The 22834-nt window shown below is 40.6% G+C and overlaps 1 protein-coding gene across 1 annotated transcript in view; it reads left to right on the forward strand.

Moving 5' to 3' along the window:
* The window catches only part of LOC306699219 (septin-7-like), a 72134-nt gene extending 49856 nt beyond the window's left edge, over positions 1-22278 (forward strand). The window contains exons 6-13 of the mRNA XM_079163762.1: positions 2257-2374; positions 2940-3032; positions 4861-4957; positions 12397-12448; positions 13286-13411; positions 13552-13687; positions 16435-16580; positions 19477-22278. Coding sequence (XP_079019888.1) covers positions 2257-2374; positions 2940-3032; positions 4861-4957; positions 12397-12448; positions 13286-13411; positions 13552-13687; positions 16435-16580; positions 19477-19516 — 808 coding nt within the window. The 3' untranslated portion in view covers positions 19517-22278. The remainder of the gene's footprint in view (positions 1-2256; positions 2375-2939; positions 3033-4860; positions 4958-12396; positions 12449-13285; positions 13412-13551; positions 13688-16434; positions 16581-19476) is intronic.
* Positions 22279-22834: the final 556 nt, after the last annotated feature.

Genomic DNA, 22834 nt, shown 5'->3' on the forward strand with positions numbered 1-22834 from the left:
GTTCTCAGCAGCTCGTTCATTCACACACACTCTCTCTGTTTCGCTCTGTGTACTAGTGCACCAGTGAACAGCTGTTCTGTTGCCCTCTTTGTATTTCTGCATTCCTGGGATGAGTACCTCAACATCCCCTTGACCCACAGACACTCACACATACACGACTATGTCCAGGCATGCATCACTTGAGTGTACAGGAATGAAGATTATTGCATTCATATAGGCAAGAGTGGATGCAAGTATTTAACAATGTACAGTTATAATTTTGTCATTCAGACAGAGATGTATTACAAAGACAATCCCTCATCAGCCCCTCAAGACAAAACCATCAGTTCTCACCACAGAAGAAGAACACATCAAAAATGCCAGTCTTTCTCAGCTGGCATCATGGTGTCTTTGCAGTGGACTCCATGTTTAGTCAGCCCTCTGCTGGAGACCCGCTGAACCGCATTCACTTTGGAAAGTCATGCACTTTCCCTTAGATTCATTCTCATGAATAAACTCTCCTTTCATAGAAAGTGTCCCACTGCCCGACATGGCTGCCGATCCACGAAGCGGTTCCACTGTTATCCACCACAAGCCCATTTTTAGATTTTCAGTCGTCATCGTTTTTCTATGAGAGCTTGTCCTGTTCAGAGATGAGGAGGGCAGAGATTAACCTGGTCCTCCTCGGCCCAATCCCAATGTCCCCCCTAAAACCTTAAACCCTGAACCCTCAGTGACTTAACTAACGTTACCTGTTAAATGCATGAGTGTGAGAGGCTGCCAGGGCTTGAAATAATACGAATGGCACAGCAATTTGCTGCAACATATCACGTTTTTCTCCCTGATTTGAACATCTTCCAGGCTTTTGCCTCACGAGATGAGCTTCAATAACAAAATTAAATGTTTGATGAATACATCTGTGTAATATAATCTCTGCTTGCATTCCTCTGATTTCATGTGTTTTAATGTTCCATCTTTAACCCTTAATGTTTCTGAGTAACTTTAACATCGCAGGCTGAACACCCATGTGCCATCTTCATTGCTTACCTTTTTTTTTTTATGTCTCCGGCTTCCACTGGCAACCCGTGTTTAACGTCACATTGCTATGAATTGTGGGTAATTCTCTCAGACGAAGCCTGCAGAAATGTGGACTTTCGGAAAGTGTTCATAAAATGTCTGATAGAGAGCCCTTTGACAGTGGGACAGCCTTAAACCCTCATGAGTCTGTGAGGGAGGAGATTGGGATTGGGCCAGTGACTGCTCTGGTTGATGTATTTCTGTAGGCCAACCAGGAAGTTAGCATTATGCCGGTTCCCTCAACAAAAAGCCAACGGGATTTCTCCATTATTGCAGAAAATAAGCTCTGTGGCAAACAAACGTTTATGATACTTACACAATTTATTCAACAAGATAATCTAAAATACAATTGCTAGAAGTAAAAAGCTAATGGAACTACACCGCGGTCACATAAGCGCTAGTATAAACATAACGAGGCTGTTAAGGCGGACTAGTCGGCTTGATGACTTTTTGTAGTCTCTTTAAGGCAATTGTTAGTAACTGCTTTTTTAAAGACACATAAAAGCTTCAAAATTCATGAGTGGTGTATTCTGTGACGTGTTTTATACTGGGGGAGTCAGATTACTAGGCTTTGGGTATTGGCAGAAACCGAGTACTGCGCCGATCCGATACCAGTGTTTGATTAATAAGTAGCATGCCTCACTGTGTGGAAGAGACTGGGATCACTATTTTATGTGTGAGGCAACTTAGTAAAACATGGATGTGCATTTATTAACGTATTTACTATTCAAATAATAAATCGTTTACCAGAAACTAGGTAAAAGAATTCTTCTAATTTCCAGTATATATACATATGTATATATATATACGTGTGTGTGTGTTTGTGTATATATATATACAGTATATATGTATGTATGTATGTGTATATATATATATATATATATATATACATACATACATACATACATACATACATATACAGTATATGCTATTTGAGTCAGCATCGGCCTAGATTGAAGATATTTCAGGCATCTAACCAAAAACCTACTCAAGTGGAAACGTTGGCTTAAAGACAAGGACTCCAGAAGTGCAAAAATGGGACAGGTCACCAGCTGCCAAATACATTCACATTTATTAGCAAAAATGAAATTATCAGTGGAAAACGGTTGCTGAGCATACCACACTTGCCAGGTGTATTACATATGAATGGCCTGTTGACTTCAGTCGCTTGTTAAGTTTTTCTTTCTGTCTGTCCTTCAGTCTGAAGCCGCTGGACATCGAGTTCATGAAGAGACTCCATGACAAAGTCAACGTCATCCCTCTTATTGCAAAAGCTGACACTCTGACCCCAGAGGAGTGCCAGCTTTTTAAAAAACAGGTATTTGTGTGTGTGCATGTGTCACATTAGTAGGATTAGAACTGCTGCTGCTACAGGCCAACTAATGTACACAGATACATAACAATGTTGCATATTTGTATCTTATTTAGTTACTGCAAGCAGCATACAAGTAAAGCACCAGTAGACATTTTGGGAAATGCGCTTACTCCTGAGAGTAAGATGAGAAATCTAGGAGGCAATTAGCCTAGCCCTAGCTTAAACATTTCCATTTCCATCTCATAACTCCTTCTCAATCACAATGGGTTGATTTATTGTTTCTGTTTGAGTACAGATTAAACAAGTGCGATAGAACATGTTAATTAGAGTTTTTTGCAGGCATATTTTTTAACTTTGGACAGAGCTAGGCTTATGCTAAGCTAGGCTAATCACCTCCTGGCTGTATGCATCATTCTTCATGCATAGACATGACAATGCTATGAATCTAACTCCCAGAAAAACATTAAAGATTGTAAAACTTCAGGAAAAATTCAAATCCCTTCTGATCTGTATGCAGGCCTGTATTCTGTACGTGTTGCCTTTATTCTGATTTCTCTCCTTTCGTCAGATAATGAAAGAGATACAGGAGCACAAAATCAAAATTTATGAATTCCCAGACACAGAGGACGACGAGGACAACAAGCTCATCCGAAAAATTAAGGTAATGGACACAATTTTGTTCATACATCCTTTGTAGAGGAGCTCATTGAGAACTTTTACTAGTGATTGTCCTCCATGTAACTCTGCCCCAGCAACAGCTGCCTCTAGTAAGAGCAAGCATAGTGCTACATGTTGGAACATTCTTTAGCTGCATCATGTCTGTCAACATGATTGAAGGTCCTGTCACAGCAGCATTTAAAGGACCAGTGTTCAGGATTAAGTTGAATCTATTAGCAGAAATATAATATAATATGAACAACTATGTTTTCATTAGTGTATAAGAATTGTTTTGGTTTTGTTAGCATAGGAGGTCCTCTTCACGGAGTCCGCCATGTTGCACCACCTTGTTTCTACAGTAGCTCAGAACGGTCAAACCAAACACCAGCTCTGGAGAGAACCTTTAGCAATTTTTCATTACCTGACGGCCACCTGTCTGTCTATACGCGCTTAGAAAGGGAGGGGTGAGCAGTGGGGTATTTAGTTAGTTGCAATCTGCAACTTGCCACTAGATGGCACTATTGTCTACACACTGCTCCTTTTAAAACAGGGAGACAATACATCAGTGGTCCCCAAACTACGGCCCGCGGGCCGGATGCGGCCCGCCTCCACATTTGGTCCGGCCCCCTGAACAATACCAGAGACGCATTATGATTTTTTTTCAGTCTGCACAATTTATCGAATTTTAATCGCGATCACGATTTTGGCTGCCACGAGTAAATGAGCATGATCGTCTGCGATATTAACGTTTAAAATACGTGCTCTGCTACATATCAAATCAAACGCTTCCTGAATCAGCCAACCACCAGGGGGCGAACGAGATGAGAGCTGTCATGCGCGCACCCTGTAGAAGAGTAGAAGAAGTAGAAGAGCCGAGAGACGAGAGCTTGAAGGACGAGTACTTGTGCTTAATTTATTTACACGCCGGCATGTCATGTCTGTCACTACATGGTCGCGCGTTTTCAATTCCCCTGCTCTCTGTATCGCGCACGGCGGTGTTCCGCCCCGATCCGCGCGCACGATGCAACAGTCCCCCCCCCCCCCCCATAATCGGGCCCTAGGTCAAACGATATGTTCAGTGATGTGGCCCTCACAGGAAAAAGTTTGGGGACCCCTGCGATACATTGTAGTCAGTAATCAGTTTTGACGGAACAAAACGAAGTCCAAAATTCAACGCTGTTGACGCAAAACTACATTGCACCATCCCGTTCTTTTAAAACCGTGCTCTATAGGAGTACAAACCGCTCCTCAATTTTTCATTAGCAACAGAGCGAAGAGCGAACTATCGTGCTAACTTTTTTTTGTGCTAACAGTTAACAAGCTAGCTAGCTTCGAGTACTTTTTTCCCCACGTCAATGACTATTGAATGAAGTGATAAACAACCCTGAGAACAAATTGCTAATTGCTAGCATGTTTCTGGCTTGCTCGTGTGTTAGCGGTTAGCATGCCAGCTAAAGTAATTAATTTATAACTTTGTATGTAATCCCTACATTACCAAGCATCTAGCACCAACTTTTACGACAGGACACATGGATACACTTTGCTCTGCCACTTTTTGGCATGTTAAAAATATTAAAATCTCTTTAAATCAGTTCTCTCACCCTAAATACTGTCAGTCCACTGCACTTGGACTAGATGGGAATTTGAATGTATGATTACTAATAAACATGTCAGCAGACATAAGTATCCCAACCTAAAGATTTGTGAAATCAACCCAAACTAAGTCAGTGGTCAGTTGCCACAGAAGGGGACCAATCAAACAAAGAACAAAGGAGTCTCTCAAACAGCTGGTTTGTCACAGTAAAATAAAGTTGTTCATCTCTCCACTCCAGGAGAAGATGCCACTGGCAGTGGTCGGCAGCAATGTGGTGATCGAGGTGAATGGCAAGAAGGTCAGGGGTCGCCAGTACCCGTGGGGCGTGGCGGAAGGTAGGTTCACTCGGGTCCACTGCCAGAAAAGAAGGACACAGCTTCCAATTTGTAGCCGAAACCAGAAAAGAAGTAGGCACACTTTGAAAGTTCACATGTGTTTTTTGGCAGTTTTCAAGAAAGACGTTTGATTCACAGTTTTTCATTGCAGACAATGACAGATTGTGAGAGACGGGCTGATGCATATAGGCGTTTGAAGGTTGACATGTTTGAAAATGTCCAGCAGTCATAGTGTCCTCTCTATCATGATGAATGACGCATGGTATTCCTGAGAGTATGGGATACAAGGCATGTTTTCCACAGTGACCCCCTCGTATACACTGAATGTATTAACTACCAGGTAATACGACTACTTGTCAAAATGTACTCTTGACTGGAAATGAGTCCATGAACAAATACAACCTCCTGAAGTAGAAAATAAGTTCCACATAGCACATTGTAAAACACCCGCTGGAGCTTTATCGGATTAGTCTAGAAATAGATATTGATTTTTGTATGATTTTTGTAATTTCATTATTGTTGGATTTGAAAGTAAAAACAAAAGTTGATAGACACATTTAAACCATCACATTAATAAGGTAACGCCAGGCCAGTTAAGTCTCAGTTAGGGCACATTTTATCCCTCGCAAAATGAATAGGAACGCAATATGAGAGAACTTAATGTCTGTCCCACTCTTGTGTCATCTCGGTAACGCCTTGGGAAAATGTCTTCAAATTTGGCTCAAATGTCTATTTGAACTCAGGGATGTGAACTCATGTCTGACTAATTATCGTGGATGTGATATGTCAGGAACACCTTGACGGAATTTCTTCAAATTCAAAATTGTCAGGCTTTTGAGTCTCAGTGGGCGGCACCAGAATGTGTTTTTGAGGATCCTGGTGGCTTGTCATTTCCCAAGTTCTTGAGTCGGTATGGGTGAATAGAGGGTTAGCAGTGACGGCGACTCTTGGACATTGGGATTAGCTAAATAATTGAATTTTGCATTTAGAATATTTGATTACATAGAGTAGACCAGGTCAAGAAAGAACTTCCACATTTAATGAGAGGGTTTACTACTTTTTCAGTGTCGATTGGGAAATACATGAGCGCAACATGTTCCTAAAGAAATTGTTACATTCTGACAAGTTAGAAATTACCTGGCAGGATGCTGATAAATTGTTACCTTATACACCCACCCCTCAACACAAACAAACTCATGTGCACACAGTCCTTTTGGTAGCGTTGCTGTTGACTCTGATAGGGACTCTGGGGAAAAAAAGGAGGATAGGCATAGTGTATTATGGGATATGTTATTTCACTATGGCAGTAAGCACTGACCAGTATCACCACAAGTCACATTGAACTGCTGTTGCTCCTACTGGTGTGTTAGTTTTCCTTTGTTGTAAAGTCCTCTGAAAGATGATTATACTGTACATATCTTTGTAAAGTATTATTTATTTTGTTTATTATGTGGTTGACCGTTTATCGTCTTTCACTTTTTTCATTCCTTCTTTTCTCTCTTTTTTTCTTTTTTCTTTTTTCTTTGTCTGTTCTTTTCCATGACTGACAGAGGGCATTTTTGGTAAACCAAACCATCTTTCACTTTAGTTCATCCTCATTTTCTCCCCTCCTCCTCCTCTTCCTCAAGAGTGTCCCCCAAACTCTCCATCCTTCCTTTCCCTCCACTTTTCTGTTGCTGTGCTGTCTCATCATTAGGCTGATGGTCAAACCAATGCTCTGATCAGACTTGGGCTGAATACTTCTCGGAAGTGCTGAAATACGCCATATTTTGGCAAACATTTGAAAACAAAGAAGAAAATGGACATGTTAAAATGTGAACATATTATATCTTGAAAATACAAAAGAACATAGACACAGAAATCATTCATGTGTTCTCAGTAAAATGTTTCTCATTGCTCTTTGCTGACACTTTACACCATGCTAAATGAGCCTCTACAGAGACTTCCCTTTTATAAAAAGGCTATAGGGGCAATTATTAATATGGTATATCATTTAGATATTTTGAATATTGAATTTGGTAACTCTGTAGCTGATTTTATGGGGTTTATTCTGGAATAGGATACCACATGTGAGTCTGGTTTGGTATCGTCCCAATGGCCTGGGACACTACCATACCACACCAACAAATATTTTAACAAATATTTCAAGGAAGCAAACAGAAGTCCATTCACACAACAGCAGTGCACATCTCTTATGCTACAGCCTACGTTATCAAAAATGTTGCATATTTCGTGTTGGCAACGGAAATGCCATTTTCCCCCAGCCATCCAGACGAGTTAGCGAGCTTTAAACATTGAGTTTCAAACTGTTACCATCATCAGAAGGTTTTCGGTTGTCAGAATCAATATTCCAACAGCAAACTCAAGTTCTACAGCATCGCGACGTTTCAGAACAACAGGTGTATCAGTTTAACAGAGTGACCGTCTCAACTGGTGACGCTCGTAGTAACTCAAGTAAATGGTTGGTAGGTAATAAACATATATTTCAAATTGATTGAAGTCTTTTACAAGGACAGTCTTTGTCCTGGTGTTTGACGTTCTGTACATGAACACAGATAACAGAGTTGGATCATCTAGACTTGTAGCTCCTAATGTCTCTCTGGTGTAACGTTACATGCTAGCTTTCTCCACCAAATACATGTTTAAACCTTTCCACTAAATACTGGGCTATAGCTAATGTATTCACTTTGTTTGGGTTGCATTCACCATCTTTGCTGGTTAATGTTCGTGCAAAGATTGACAAGCTATCGCACTCCACCATACTTCCGTTGCCAAACTGCGTGTGCACACCTACGTACGTCATCATTGTTTCTAAACGGGTTTATAGCTTGGCGGTTCAATGCACTCTTTCATCCTTATACCATTTAGTGTTCATTTTAGAGCCTTACCAACATTTGAGTGTGGTTGGTATTGGTAACAGTTACATTGGTAATGGTATGGTAGCAGATAAGTAATAGAAATGTGTACATTGTGGAATGATAAAATATCTCTCAATACACATCTTGGTTGTTTATGGGATCTGTCTCAAAAATGTTGTTAATGTTAAAAGGTAAGATATATGTGGTGATTGATTGGTTGATCAGTGGCAACCTCCAAAAAATGTAATATTGCAACTCAACTGTAAGACACTGTCCCCCCACCACCACCAAAGACGAACCAGGCTACACCAGAGCAACACACACTACATAAACCAACTCGCATCGTCTCATTCCACAGGTGATTTCTTAATGTATTCCTCATGCCGAAGGAATATTTAAACAGTCTGCTCTTCCTATTGTCAGTTACTGAATTCTACATATTGCTTCGGGGACACATGAATGATTCTGTTTCTTGTCTTTGTTTTTGAGCACTTAATTCGATAGTCAACCCAAAAGACAACCTCACTCTATGTTTTAAAGGATAATTCCAGTCTATGACAACTATGGTCTTGTGTTGATAGCTTTGTCTATTATCTATCAGTTACTCACCACATGTGATTACCGAGATGTTTGAACAGAGTGGCATCACTACAACAAAATCCGGCATGGCGAGAAACACAAGCAGTCAGACTATCCGACAGATTATCTAAACCAGTGTTTTGCAAACTTTAAAAAAATGACAAACCATCACGACCCAATTCACAAAAGGCTGTATCTATATATCACAAGAAGAGCATATTCGTGCATAAATGAATGTTCCTGACCATTTTAGTCATTTCCACGTCACCTTATAGTATCTTGAGCAGGTAAACCAGCCGTTTAGAAGAAACTTACATTTAATAAATCACAACTTTGTTTTTAGTGTTATTTGAAATATATACACATGTTAAATGCTTTATATATGAGACCAAATAAATACAACAGTTAACAGGCTTAACGGTGTATTGCAGATAAATGAATGAAATACTTATTTTGGTAAGCCTAATAAAATCTCCTGCGACCCACCCAACCCAGTCTTTGGGAATGAGTGATCTAAACCAATTCATTTATGGGTAAAACTGCAAGTGAGCGCACCCAAAACGTTGCAAATAAACCCTCATTGTACAGGAAAACTACAGCAAGTACAGAGGGTCACACAGTTTGGTTAACAATTTTACCATTTGTCTTTATTTTCTCTTTAAAAGATGTTAGTCGAACCCGGTCTGACTGCTCGTGTTCCTTGCTCCATCAGATCTCTTTTTAATGTGGTCCCAGATCTATGCTATTAACTTAAGGAGTATATTGTTTTTATTGTAAGGATAATGCCCCAAATCACAAAGAACAAGACCAAGGTTGTAGTAGACAGGAATTATCCTGCAAGGTGCATTTAAAGAGGCGTACTTGACACATATTTCAAAATCCATCTGGTGTTCTCAGCAGGTTTAAAAGCCTCCACATTCTCACCTGTCCTCCCAGGTCTGATGCTGTGAATAGTCATGGAGAAAACTAGAGGCTGATTTTTGTGCTGAAGCTGCAATAGAAACATCGCTCTAACGCTTTGGTTCCCTTCTTTGCTCCTGTGGTCTCATTTCAGTCCCAATTCACCACACGCTTCAACTCGCCGTGTTGTGCCAGAGTCTAATTGGTTGTGTTGGTGCAGGGGTCAGAACGGTGTACAGGCCTTACTGTATCACTGGACCAAAGACCGGGATCCGCCATCTTAACGCATCGCTTATAGATTCATTACAGATTCATGAGCAGTTAATGCTGAGTTAGGGTTTTCCAAAAGGGCATGTAGCAGCTAATTTATGGTTGAAACAGTTGTGTGCTCTTGATTCATTTATTTAACCAATACAGTTCATCATCATGGCCTAAATACACACTGCTAGTAGGTAAAGCACCCAGGCTCAAAACACCTGATGGACTCCGATAATTTTCCAATAAAGTTCATGATTGACGAATAAAAAGCTGAAATGTTTTGACTTGGAGAATGCATCAGGTGTTTTCTGCTATTCATCAACAATTAAGGTCTGTATGCTAGTTACAACTTTTTTTTCCTATGACCCTTGACCTTCACTTATTCCCTCATTGAGACTTGCACCCCCAGCTGTTCATGCCTAGATCCCCCATATAACACCTCCTCTCCAACCACCACACTCCCTCTAAAAGCCCCGCGCTCTTTAGTCAGTCAGCTTGGACACATGCAGGGTATGGTGTTGATCCGGGCCAAATCTGTTGCTGAATCTGGGCCAAACACGGGCCGATTCTGGGCTCAAACTGGGCCAGGTCTGAGCCACGATAAACCCAGCTGCTCCAGACCCAGATTTATCCCCCCCCCCCCCCCCCCCCCCCCCCCCCCCCCCCCACACACAGCTGGGCGCAAAAAGTAACTGAAAACCCATACCCCTCCCCCTCCGTCAGAGCTCCCTCCTCTAGAAGAGACTGAAGGTCAATGGCTGGCTTGGGAGGCCAAGGGGCGGGACTGCTTAAGTTTCATCAATGGTAAGGTGTGCTCCTTATTCGCTCCCCTGATGATGATTGACTGCCAGCGGGGCGGAGGCTAACCAATAAGGAGCAGCGTATTTGACGAAGAGGAGGTGGGAGATCCACCATGTACATCCTCAGCAGCAGTTTATTAGTGGTACTTTTCCAGAATGCCATCTGACCGTGTACCCATATCTTTGTTGTTAACATGAAAACTCACAATCACCTAAACGTACCGGAGTCCTTTTCTGTTGTCTGACCAAGAACTCTTGTTCGTTCTAACTTTGTGGCGTCCGACAGTGAAAGGCTGTGATCAGATAGGGGGCTTTATGTTTCGGGCTTGTCCTTCCGGTTCATTCTTATGAACTTGATATCACAGGAACACCTGAAGTGAATTTCTTCAAATTTGGCACAAACGTCCACTTGGACTCAAGGATGGACTGATCATAACTGTGGCAGTCAAAGATCACTGTGACCTCACCAGAGGAAACTTTTGGCCATAACTCAAGCATCCGAATGCAAATTATGGGAATTTCAAATAAGTGTCTGATATGATAAAATGATGAAGTGAGGACATTTTGGACAGACATAGACGTTAACTGTAACATGACTGGTTGGCGGAAGTATACAGCCTCGTTTTTCTTGTGCTGAAACTCAAAGCTCCGCTACAACTATGTGTAATGTGAAAGGTATCATTCTTAGTGATGAACCCTCAAAATTGTCACCAAAGTTTGCTATTCCCCTCAGCTCTATGAAGCGTTTTAGCGTCTTTCAGCAGGACACTCTATGGCTGCAAATTTTACTGATCAGAAACCAATCTCATCGATGTTTTTTCCAGCAGAATCCGACAACAAAATAGCTCTGATAAATCGACTGTACAGTACCTGCTCAGCACCAAAGAGCAAAGAGACCCAGTTAGCAAGTAGCTGGTAAACATAGTGGAGCATTTAGCAGCTATGTAAAAAAACAGATATTTTCTCAGGAGTTGGTGGAGACCAAAACGGAACTTGAGTGAATGAAAATTAAACCGGCAAACATGAAGTAAACAGAAACACGACTCCAAATTAATGCTAACGTTGCTCTGTGTCTGCTGCAACTGATTGCGTCTGTCGCAACGTGTTTCGATTCACATATTTGATGCGCATTTAGAAGTTTCACATTAGAAAAGATGTATGGAAACGGCAAAATTCAATAAAACTTCCGCAAATGCTCAAATAAGTTTTTACACGTTTCTTTCAAGGTTCTTTTCTGCCTTAGTCTAAAAAGGGTTGATGCAATACATGGGATATGGAAACCAAATAGGTACTGATGTAGTGAACATTTAACTGCTGTCTTCTCGGACATACGTATTTATATATTGTCTTTGTAGACGGAGCATGAAACATGGCCTATAGTAGCTGACATGAAAGAATTCAAACTTGCCCAATTGAAACAAATTCCTGAAGACCTTTCTACATTTTCCTCTCATAGATCGACCAAGGCGACTTGTTTTGTTTTTGGTTTGCAACCTCTACTTCTTCTTCTACTCTGTTTCCTGGTGGAGGCATAGCGTAGCCCATACTGCCAACTTTGGATGAAACTATTCAGCCTAGAGTAGTTTATTAGCTCCGAACCAGTTAATGGAAACCTTTTTTTTGCAACATTTCAAAAGTTTGCATTGAATGGAACACGGCTAGTGTTGGGCTTAAGAGCTACAAGCTGTAAACACAAGTGGCCAAAGCACTTTTAATTCAGATCAAACATGCTTCTTGTACAGTAGTAGAGCATGAGCCTCTGCAGATGTTTGCACACCAACAGCCACCACAGAGGGATACTTAGCTGGTGCACTGTGGCCTTTTTAAAGTTTTGTTTTAGGCAAAAAGCCGATTAAAAACAGAATGTAAGGCATATGCCGATATGGAAAAACCATCCTATGTGATCATGGCCTGATGTCCCTCTGCCCTTACTGCAGTTATTTAGCTGCTTATTCAGTTTCCCTTGAGACCAGACAATGATTTTTCATATTGTTCGTGTATTGTTATTCTGATCTCTGTGTGTCTCTCTCCCTGTGTGTTTCAGTGGAGAACGGGGAACACTGCGACTTCACGGTGCTGCGCAACATGCTAATCAGGTAAAACAGCTGTGCATTTCTTCTCCAAACTTAATCTCATGAATGCAACTTGATGTCTTACCCAGAGAGCCCACTAGAGGCTGACCTAGTTCTTCTCATGTCCACATTAGTTCACTGTTGTCTCAGATGCTAATGTAGCAATTGTCAAAGTTGAATGTATGTGCTAATTATTTGCAGCACTAGCTTGTTCTCTTATAGAGTGCTGCAGAGATGATGCAAAAGCCAACGGGATTCTTTCATTGGATTCTGGATTATTGCAGGAAATACGCTCTGTGGCAAACAAACGTTTATGATACTGAAGTTTTGTTCAGCAAGATAATCTTCACAAGTGAACACCCCTTTTAGGATTTTTGAAGTGTAAATAAAATTGTGAAAAGCTAACATTAGGCTACAAACAAACTCCACCACGGTCACATGACCTCACGTCACCACCACTAAGCTAAAGCAGGACTAGAGTTCTAGTGAGGACGTTTAGTCGTCTCATTTAGACACCTTTTTAAGACGTAAAAGCTTCTAAATTCACCGGAGGGGTGTTTGCTGACGTATTTTATATTATAAAAACAAAACGGTAAAATCTCTTCACCTTGTGTTAAACACAGACCTTATTTCAGGCATCTAACCAAAAACACATTAAAAAAAAACACTGACTTTGAGACAAGGAAATGGGAAGTGCAAAATGCTGACTGATTTCCTTGTTTTAGGACTCATTCCTGCAGCACTATACATGAGCTGTACCTTCCTTCTGGGGTTCTCTCTCCTATTCTGCTCCTCTTCCTTCCTCCTCATCCTCCTTCAGGCACCTGATTAGTTTTTCTTCTTGTTCTTCCCCTTCCATAGGACCCATATGCAGGATCTGAAGGACGTCACCAACAATGTCCACTATGAGAATTACCGCAGTAAGAAACTTGCCGCCGTCACCTGTAACGGAGTAGACACCTCCAAGACCAAGGGACAGCTCACCAAGTACGCCTCAGTCACTAAACTACTGCTCCACTCATTCTAACTTTAGATGTGGAACAAACTGCTTTCCTTTAGCTTTTAAGTTCGATGAAAAGTGACTATAACAAATTACAACTAACCTCCGCCTTCACTGTGGTCCACAGGAGTCCCCTGGCCCAGATGGAGGAGGAGCGCAGGGAGCATGTGATGAAAATGAAGAAGATGGAGGCAGAAATGGAACAGGTCTTTGAGATGAAGGTCAAAGAGAAGAAGCAGAAACTGAAGGACTCAGAGGCCGAGGTGGGTTTGAGGATCTCTGTGTGTTTGAGCGAGAGAAAGATGAAGAGTGTTGGAAATAAATTGCATTTATGTTTTTTCATGGTGTTGGTCCAACATGATGCCATTAATTAACCTCTAAAAGTCGACTCAACTGTGGTTTTTCACAAGACTTCATGTTGATTTATGTTCCAATCAAAGGTAGAGATGAACTGATTGTCTGATCTCTCTTTTTTTTTTTGAACATTTACAAACATGTCTGTTTTACGTTGTGCGGTATAGACGGTTACGTCACAGCCACACACACACACACACACACACGCACACACACACACGTACACACGTGTCGTTGTTGTGGAAGTTCTTCCGCGTGAGTGACGAAGAGCTCACAATTTGTAACATCTGCAAGTCCAAAATAAGCTGTGGAGAAAAACCTTTAAAGAATTTGGGACAACTTTGAGATCCGTTTGAGTGAGAGAAGCTCCTGTAACTTGTTTTGTTGTGAACATACAAAGAAAAATACAAAAACTGATTGTATATGCTGTCAATTATCATTTTTTGGCAGATGAGACTTTGGAATTGGCCAAGAAAATTGTATTTCTATAAAAATCTTATAATCATAAGGAATTTCTAGTTTTACTAATGTACTCTATAAATTCTTTATACCTTGGCCACTGACTCATTTTTTATTCTGAATGGCTGTAGAGTCATTTTTAGTTACCTCGCAATATAACCAGACATCTACGATGCAGGTGTTTGTTTGCCATTCTAAATGAATGAACCAGTATTAAACTGTAGGTAAAGACTAAATCCAGTTAAGCTTGGAGCAATGGTTAGTTAGGTCACCAATAGAAATGTGTGAAATGAGAATCTTTACCTTGAAAAAACGATTTAACAAAATAACCATCTTAACAGTAGCAGTTATAGTAGTTTGTTCTGTTGTTATGGCAAATAACCATGACAACTGGACAATATCCATCCGCAGATGAAGACAATGTGGTTGAAAACATCACAATAGGCCAGTACTGTACGTAGACCTAGAGTTGAGTTCTATTTTGTCAGATTTCAGAAAACAAAAACATGATTTCACACTTTTATTTACATGAATCTGGATATATAAATCATAAGATCAGAATTGTTCTCATACTGATCGCAATATCAGAAATGCCTGTGATGCAGTCTAAAATCCTGAATCAGGTGTCGGGGAGCACGGGATTCTATTCACCGATCTGTTATGTTATCATATCATTTATCAGCTCATTTATGCTACAAAGCAACTTTAATCACGCGTGTCTCTTGGAGAGACAGCGAGATCCTCCTTGTGGCACTGGCACCCCAGTGGCAGGTCTGTGGCAGGTGTCGGAACTGTGGCAGGCGAGCGGCACTGTTCGGCACCTGAGCGGCACTGTTCGGCAGTTGCCGAGCTGAGCGGGCGGAGTGGGCGGAGCCACATTTCCTGAGAAAACCCATTGTTGTTACGAGAGGTCAGCTGCCATAAATCAGTTTTATGATTTTAGTTGAGTCACCGGAGCCACCCGTTCTCTGTATACATCCTGAGAGTAACCACGTTGTACTTCTTGTTTCTCATTCATTTTATTTAAGTATGATTTTGCTGGTTTTGCAACAAAAGGGAACATAATACACTCTTTCCAAATTATTACTTTATAGTCATTTACAACAATCGGCTAAAATAATGAAAATAAATCATCCGTTTTATTATCATTTAAAAGTATATATATAAAAACGTTTTAAAATTAAAACCCATAACATCTCCAATCCAAAAATACATGTCTGAAAATATCTTCACTCTTCCTCTGCTTATATGTAGGTGTCAGTAGGTAGCAAGCTGCCAGTGCCAATAGTTGTCACAGGAGTGCCGCCAGCAGTCAGAGGGGTGTCGGAGGGTTAGGGTTTTTATTTTGACATATTCTTACTTCCGGACTACCTGTCTTACTTTGCATCGCTCTTCAAAAGAAAAACAAATAAACCATAAAACAGACTATCAAAACATACACGGACAGGGGGGGCACACTCCTCTGACTGCTGGCGGCACTCCTGTGACAACTATTGGCACTGGCAGCTTGTGGCTACTACTGACACCTACATATACAGTTGTATGTACTGTATGACACAGTTCCGACACCTGCCACAGACTTGCCACTGGGGTGCCAGTGCCACAAGGAGGATCTCGCCCCTACACGTCTCTTTATCCGTACATCATGCCCGATCGCTACTGCATTTGTGCCAACTAATAGTACACATCTGTCATTATCTTGTGCACTCTATTTTTTCCCTGATAACGCTACATTGTGAACAACAAATCAGTGTTGAAATCAGCAGGAGAGCTGGTTAGCGCAAGCTGTTAGCAGCCGCGGGCTGCACAGGCCTGCTCGGCTAAATAACGGAGCTGCATGGAGTTACATTATGATGCGTTCAAGCTTTATTTAGTAAAAAGGAGTACTGAGCAAAGATACATTTTATCATGATATGTTCTGATGTAATCTTGTAAAATTGAATATATATTGTGGAATATGTATTAGAGAAATAATTATGACCTATTTCACTTTTTTGTTTATAGCACACTGCTGTCGGATTGAAATCATTATCAGGAAGGAAAAAAGTGTTGATTGTAAAAAAATATGAGACACGGATAAAAGAGCGTGTGTTTTTCCTGCGACAAGCTAACGAGATCCAAAACCAGTTGCATGAGTAAATGAACGAATAATGGTGAAAACATACAACCTGAGTCCGTCTGACATTTTGCCCCTCAGCTGGAGCGACGCCACGAGCAGATGAAGAGGAACTTGGAGGCGCAGTACAAAGAGCTGGAGGAGAAGAGACGAGTGTATGAGGACGAGAAGTCCAACTGGGAGGCTCAGCAGAGAATCCTGGAGCAGCAGAAACTGGACGCCTCCAAGTCAGTAACACTCCTACCTGTGAACAGCTGACTAATTAGCTGTTTTACTGGCAAAATAGTTCATTTTTTAGTCTGCAGCATATCTTCTGATTGACACGTGACAAAATGTCCTTTGACAATATTGTTGACATTATTTTTCTAAAATAAGACATTAACTCTGTTTCATTTTCAAAACTTTTTCTTAACTGTGTGCGACATGGAATCACATAATGTGCTATCTTCACCTCATTTGGCAGAATTGTACAGCCCCCGATGGGACGTCAATGGGAAATTAGGAATAAAACGTAAATAAGTGTACATCATGCACGTTCATAAATGTGTGCGAGCACTGCAATGTGTTGGAGAACTGAGCTTACGGGAGATGTGAGTTAGTTGTTAACCCCTTAAAAAAAGAAAGATTGATACAGAGTGTTGAGTTTTTAACAAAACATGGACTTCTTAGTATTTATTTACTGAAGTCATTACATTACATTACATTACAGTCATTTAGCAGACGCTTTTATCCAAAGCGACTTACAATAAGTGTATTCAACATCGGTATTCAAGAGAACTACTAGTCACCAGAAGTCATAAGTGCATCTACTTTGTTAAACAAGTATCTAAGAGCATAAACCAGGGCAAACGTACAGTGCAGAAACAAACACACAATAAGTGCAACGAGCAAACCCGCAATACAATAAGTGCAACGAAATAATACGATTACAATAAGTGCAATAAGCTAATACGAATAAAATAAGTGCTAAGTGGAAGGCTCAGGGTAGCACTTCTTGAAGAGGTGAGTTTTCAGCCTGATGAAAGATGGGCAGTGACTCTGCTGTCCTGATGTCAGTGGGAAGTTCATTCCACTACTGTGGGGCCAGGACAGAGAACAGCCGTGACCGGGTAGATTGGCCGCCAACGGTAAAGCCATCTGCTTAGTTTGTGGAGAACAGATCGCAATGTTTAATGATAACAATTTGAATCTCCATTACGAGGCGAAACACGCGGAGAAATAGAAAAACTTGACTGATGCAGAGCGGCACGGACATCTGAGGCTTTGCTAGCTAAGCTGCTAAAGCAACACGCTCAGAAGATGTTGGTTCTCTTTGGATCGACCTACTTATGTGAACAAACATCCTCGTGATGAAGTTTAACAGATCCAGATCCTCTCTCACTGCCGATCACCTGTCCTTCACATATCCCCCTCAGACATTCAACCTGACTTCAGTGCACTTGTTCAAGCCCCAACACAGACTACATTTGAACTAAAAAAACTGAAAATTAGGTAATTGGACTATAAACTATAGTAATAAAAGTACTAATTTTGCAGAAACATGATCCCTGTCAGTGTTTTACTATTATATATGGATATTACATACAGTATGTATATTTTTGGGGTCATTTTTCCTGCTGCAGATGTTTAAGGTGGAGCTCATTTTAACTGTAGTGGAATAAAAAGTACAATATTTCCCTCAGATGTAGTGGAGTGGAAGTACAAAGTTGAATAAAATGGAAACACTCAAGTAAAGTACCTTGAATTTACATACGTACAGTACTTAAGCAAATATACTAGTTATATTCCACCACTGATCATAGTATTTACTCTTACCACACAGCTTATCAAAACCAAACAATTTACTGCTTTTTATAAAGAGGTGGAATATTATGGAGCAGGATTCAGTCTATTGGTCCGTCCCTCCACAGCAGTCCCTGTTTCTCATGTGGCCCCTTGGGAAAAATAATTGCTCACCCCTGGTCTAGTAGTATAACGGTTAATACATCCAGGCTAACACACACACACACACACACACACACACACACTGTGGATGTGAAGTAATTCTGTCTCAGATATTTATTGACCAAAAAAAAGGTAAAAAAGTTACTGTGATGTATGATGGAGGTAAATGCAATTTGCTGTGTGCTTTTCAAAATGTTGAACATAAATGTTCAATTTAACAGTTCGAGAGTCCGGACTGTAAGCTAGTGTCATATGCACATATGTTTTTAGTAGAAAGTAGTTCCATTGAAGATTGACAGTTTGCCTTTTAGTTCAGATCCAGTTCATGTTCACACTGATTTCTTTTTTTACAAACCGACCATGAATAAGTCTATAATTGTTCATAGATTACGTTGTAATCTAACCAACCTATAACTCTTCAAACATGTTTATTACATGTTTTGTATCATTTTAATACATATCTCGTGTTCTTCCACAAAGCTAAGGACCCCTGTCCACACAGCGTATTTTTCTGGCTCTTTTTTTATGTTTCTACGACGACAATGTCTCGACAACATATCACCGCTCTAACCACGGTTGTATGATAGACTAGCATCGCCCCTTTGCTTTGTATCATCCATCTGGTCTACAATATATTTGATTGGCATTGTTTTTCATCATAAGCACCAACCGGAGGATGCCATACCTGATATTTTGTATGAACCAGCTCGTCACCGCTCAATGCGTTGGAGACGATGTGTCCGCCCAGCTGACGGGCGTTTTGGTCTTTAGACAGACACGGCCAAAACAAGCTTCTTCTCCGTTTACTACAGTGACGTCACCAGCGCTTTTTTCTCAAAAGTTCACAGATCTTCAACTTGAAGCACTCAGAGCGTCGGCACAAAAAAAGAATGAGTGCTCAGGAAAAAGATGCTGGGTGCAGCGATGGGCTACATCTAATTATTCCAAGGGACATACATGTTCCGTTTTCGATCTTGTAAGAAGTCCTTGGGTGAAACTACTCGCTAATAAGATCGCACAAAAATTGTATAAATCTGCATGTAAAATGACAAAAGGCTGCTTTTTATTTTTTGGGTGATTTTGGATCTTTTCCCCAAGGTGCCTGTGAAGCCTGATAATACATTTTCCATGTTATTGTACACAATTGTAAAATTCTCACTTCTCTCGTTTGTCACACAGGACGATGGAGAAGAACAAGAAGAAGGGGAAAATCTTTTGAAGAGCTGATCCTTCAGTTTTACACAAACTCAATATTTTTCTTCATCCCCCTCTGAAGTTCACATGTACTGTGGCCCTTCCGAAACATACACGCAAACATATAGAACATTCGCATTCCTCCATGTTACATCTAACAAGCACCACGTTGTGACACAGACGCCATTTCCACACATACACACACGCATGCAAATGCCCACAAACAGCCCACGTGCTTGTCTCTCAGCAGGGTCGTACCGTATCCGTACCGTATCCGTTGAAACCTTTTTCATTTCCAAGGGGAACGCATGTTTTAGTGAAATTCTATTTTCCTATATTTCTGACAAAGAGGAGAAGCTGGAGTTCCTCTGAGCTACTGTACGGAGGTAACACGTGGCAGGGACCATGCATAGCCATTTGTACACATGTAGTCGTGTGTTCTCTAGATATATTCCATAGATCTGCAGGTAGGCGTACCATCCTCTCTCCTCCACGCTCTTTCTTTTAATGTTTTCAAAAGGTGTGTACACGGTAAAACACTCATAAAATCATAAAGACCTCATAGAGAAGGGAGAGTGTATGTGAATTTAGGTAACTGAATCAGGTGGCAGCAGAGGAGGGAGAAGTCAAGTGGGATTAAGGCCCGGGCACGGCAAGATCACTGTAAAGCTAACCGCTAACCGGTAGCTAACCGCCAACATGCTAGCGCTATTTAGTACTTCTATTTTTTCAGCACTGGGCCATTTACTCCCCAGAACTTATTGTTCTATTGTTTTTTTAAATGTATATGTACTTTTAATTCCTCTCTCATAACTGTCTACAAACCATTCCTCTTTTGTGGAACAGTCTGACAGAGGAGGTTAATTAAAAACAGACAGTGTAACACAACTAATAATAATCCTCTATTTTGGACTTCTCTTTTCCCTCAAAGGTCAGCTTGTTAATGGTCAACAGTACAAATTCACTCTTTTAAAGTTCACCAAACTTGATGTAAAAAATATTCCCATGTAAGCCTTTACCTTGTCGAAATGTTGCCATTTTAGATTATTGCGTTTGAAATGTTGCCGTGACCGGGCCTTTAGGCAGGATTTACGGTGGTGCGTGTACGAGCAGGTGTGCTTTCTTAAAGGGCCAGTGTGTAGCAGTCAGGTGGATCTATCAGCAGAAACCTGAAACTAAGAGTCGTTTTTTGTTAGCTCAGAATGAGCCCTTCATATCTACATAGGGAGCAGATCCTCTTTACGGAGTCCGCCATGTTGCTCCGCCATGTTTCTACAGTAGCCCAGAACGGACGAACCAAACACTGGCTCGAGAGAGAGCCTTTTATGTTTTTACGGTAAAAGCCACCATAGTTCTGTGATACGCTTGAAACTGAGGTAAAGTGAGCCGCAGAATCAAAACCGAGGTGCGACCTGTTGCCGTCTGACTTACATTGCTCCTGAAGTCACCTCCGAGCGAGGCAAACGGTGTTCACTCAGCGGCTCAAGTACTATCTTGGAAAGGGAGGGGTGAGAGGAGGGGTATTCAGTTGGTTGCAATCTGCAACCACACCCCTAGATATCACCAAATCCTACACACTGTCCCTTTAAATGCTGTGTTTGAGGTCAGAGAGGCTGACTGATCTGAGGGAGATTTGTGTGTGTGTGTGTGTGTGTATTTCCTATTTAAATAGAAGACATTATGCAAAAGCTTCATCGGTGTCTACCACGTTACAGGTCACAGTGATTACAAAGATGTTTTATATTGTGATTTAAGTGATGGATGTCGTCATCGATCTGAACCCTGATGTCCAGCTTTTTTGTGATCAATTTCCCTCAGTGTGAAAGGGACAATTCATCAAAAAGCTGAAATATTCCTGTGACCCTTCCTCTCTCCCTGGACTCCACAGGAAGACAACAATTTGGAGAAGTTTGCCAATTCTGCCATAGCTTCGTCTCCGACTTCACTTAGATAGAATATTCGATAGAACCGCTTCCTCAAGCACCCAATCATTACCACTCTCTTACAGAAGTCAATTCAGAATCAGAAGGCAGTGTGCTGCGACACATTGGAAAGTTTAATATACCTTTCCAAGAGCTCCCATGTTTTATATTCATATGATAATGATGATATTAATAATACTATATGTAAGGTTGAAGAACAGCTCCTTAAATCCCTTATAGTTTTCTCAAGCGACTTTTAGAGTAATTTGTTATTTTAGTATAGTTTTTCAGATCGCCTGCAAAATTCATGATGCATTTAAAGCGAAATGCTAAAGGGAGGAACGTCACACCTGCAGCATTTCAGATATTACCTGTATGGTTTTGTTCATGATGGAAATGCTTACGTTGTGTACATACTGAGGGCTGCTCAGTGGCCTTTTTCTTTCTTTCTTTCTTTGTTTTTTTCACAATATTATAAACCAGGAATAACAACAGAACTTGTACTCAGAACTATTATGTAAAACTTGTCTTAAGAAATACACCAATACATTTCCAATACATTTATACACGCACACATATACCGTATACATCTATGCCAATGAGTACACTTTCTCAGGGCCGCTCTGTTATTATATATTTTCTCTTTTAAGTCCGGAGAAAAGCAAGTTCAAAATAAGTGAATTTTTCTTTGAAATGCTTGTGATCCACTTCCAATAACGCCAAGTTAAGATAGACATAAGTCTAGGTGGACTTTTTCTTTTTTTTTATATTTTCTTTTTTTTTTATGTGGACACTGTTTACTGCTTCTCTTCTTTGTTCTCTCTCTAACTGTACATTATTAATATTAAAGTTGACATGGTTATGCTTTAAGTCCCAACGTGTTTCTTTTTAACACTCTCATGAAATGAATCGTTTAATATGGAGTCAAACATTTAGAATCTTCCTGGATGGGGATTTATCAAAACACACATTTGTAAATATGTATCGGTACTGATACGCGATTATCAAAAAGAAAAAATGACACTGTAAATCTGAATTATGCTTTATGTTGCAGGTTGTATTCTATGTATTTTGTTTATGTAATCTTTGCCCTGTTGACAGCCATGGCCTGAGAGACATTATGTATTTTGCTGTCTCTCCATCTCAAGATCACCATGAGGGAATTTCTTTAAATTTGGCAAAAAAGCTGAACTGATTATAAGTTGGTGATCTCACACAAACCCAGTTTTGGCCATAACTCAAGAATCCCTTTGCTAATTATAACAATTTCACAAAAATGTCTTAGAGGATAAGATTTTGGACAGACATGGCTGACTGGTTGGCGGATGCATACAACCGTGTATTTCACTACAGACGTGTATTTTACTCTCACATCCAAACCAACAGATGTGCTCTTATTTCAATTTTGTCTGCACATGCTC

Source organism: Pholis gunnellus (genome assembly GCF_910591455.1).
Source record: "Pholis gunnellus genome assembly, chromosome: 7".
Lineage (NCBI taxonomy): Eukaryota > Metazoa > Chordata > Actinopteri > Perciformes > Pholidae > Pholis > Pholis gunnellus.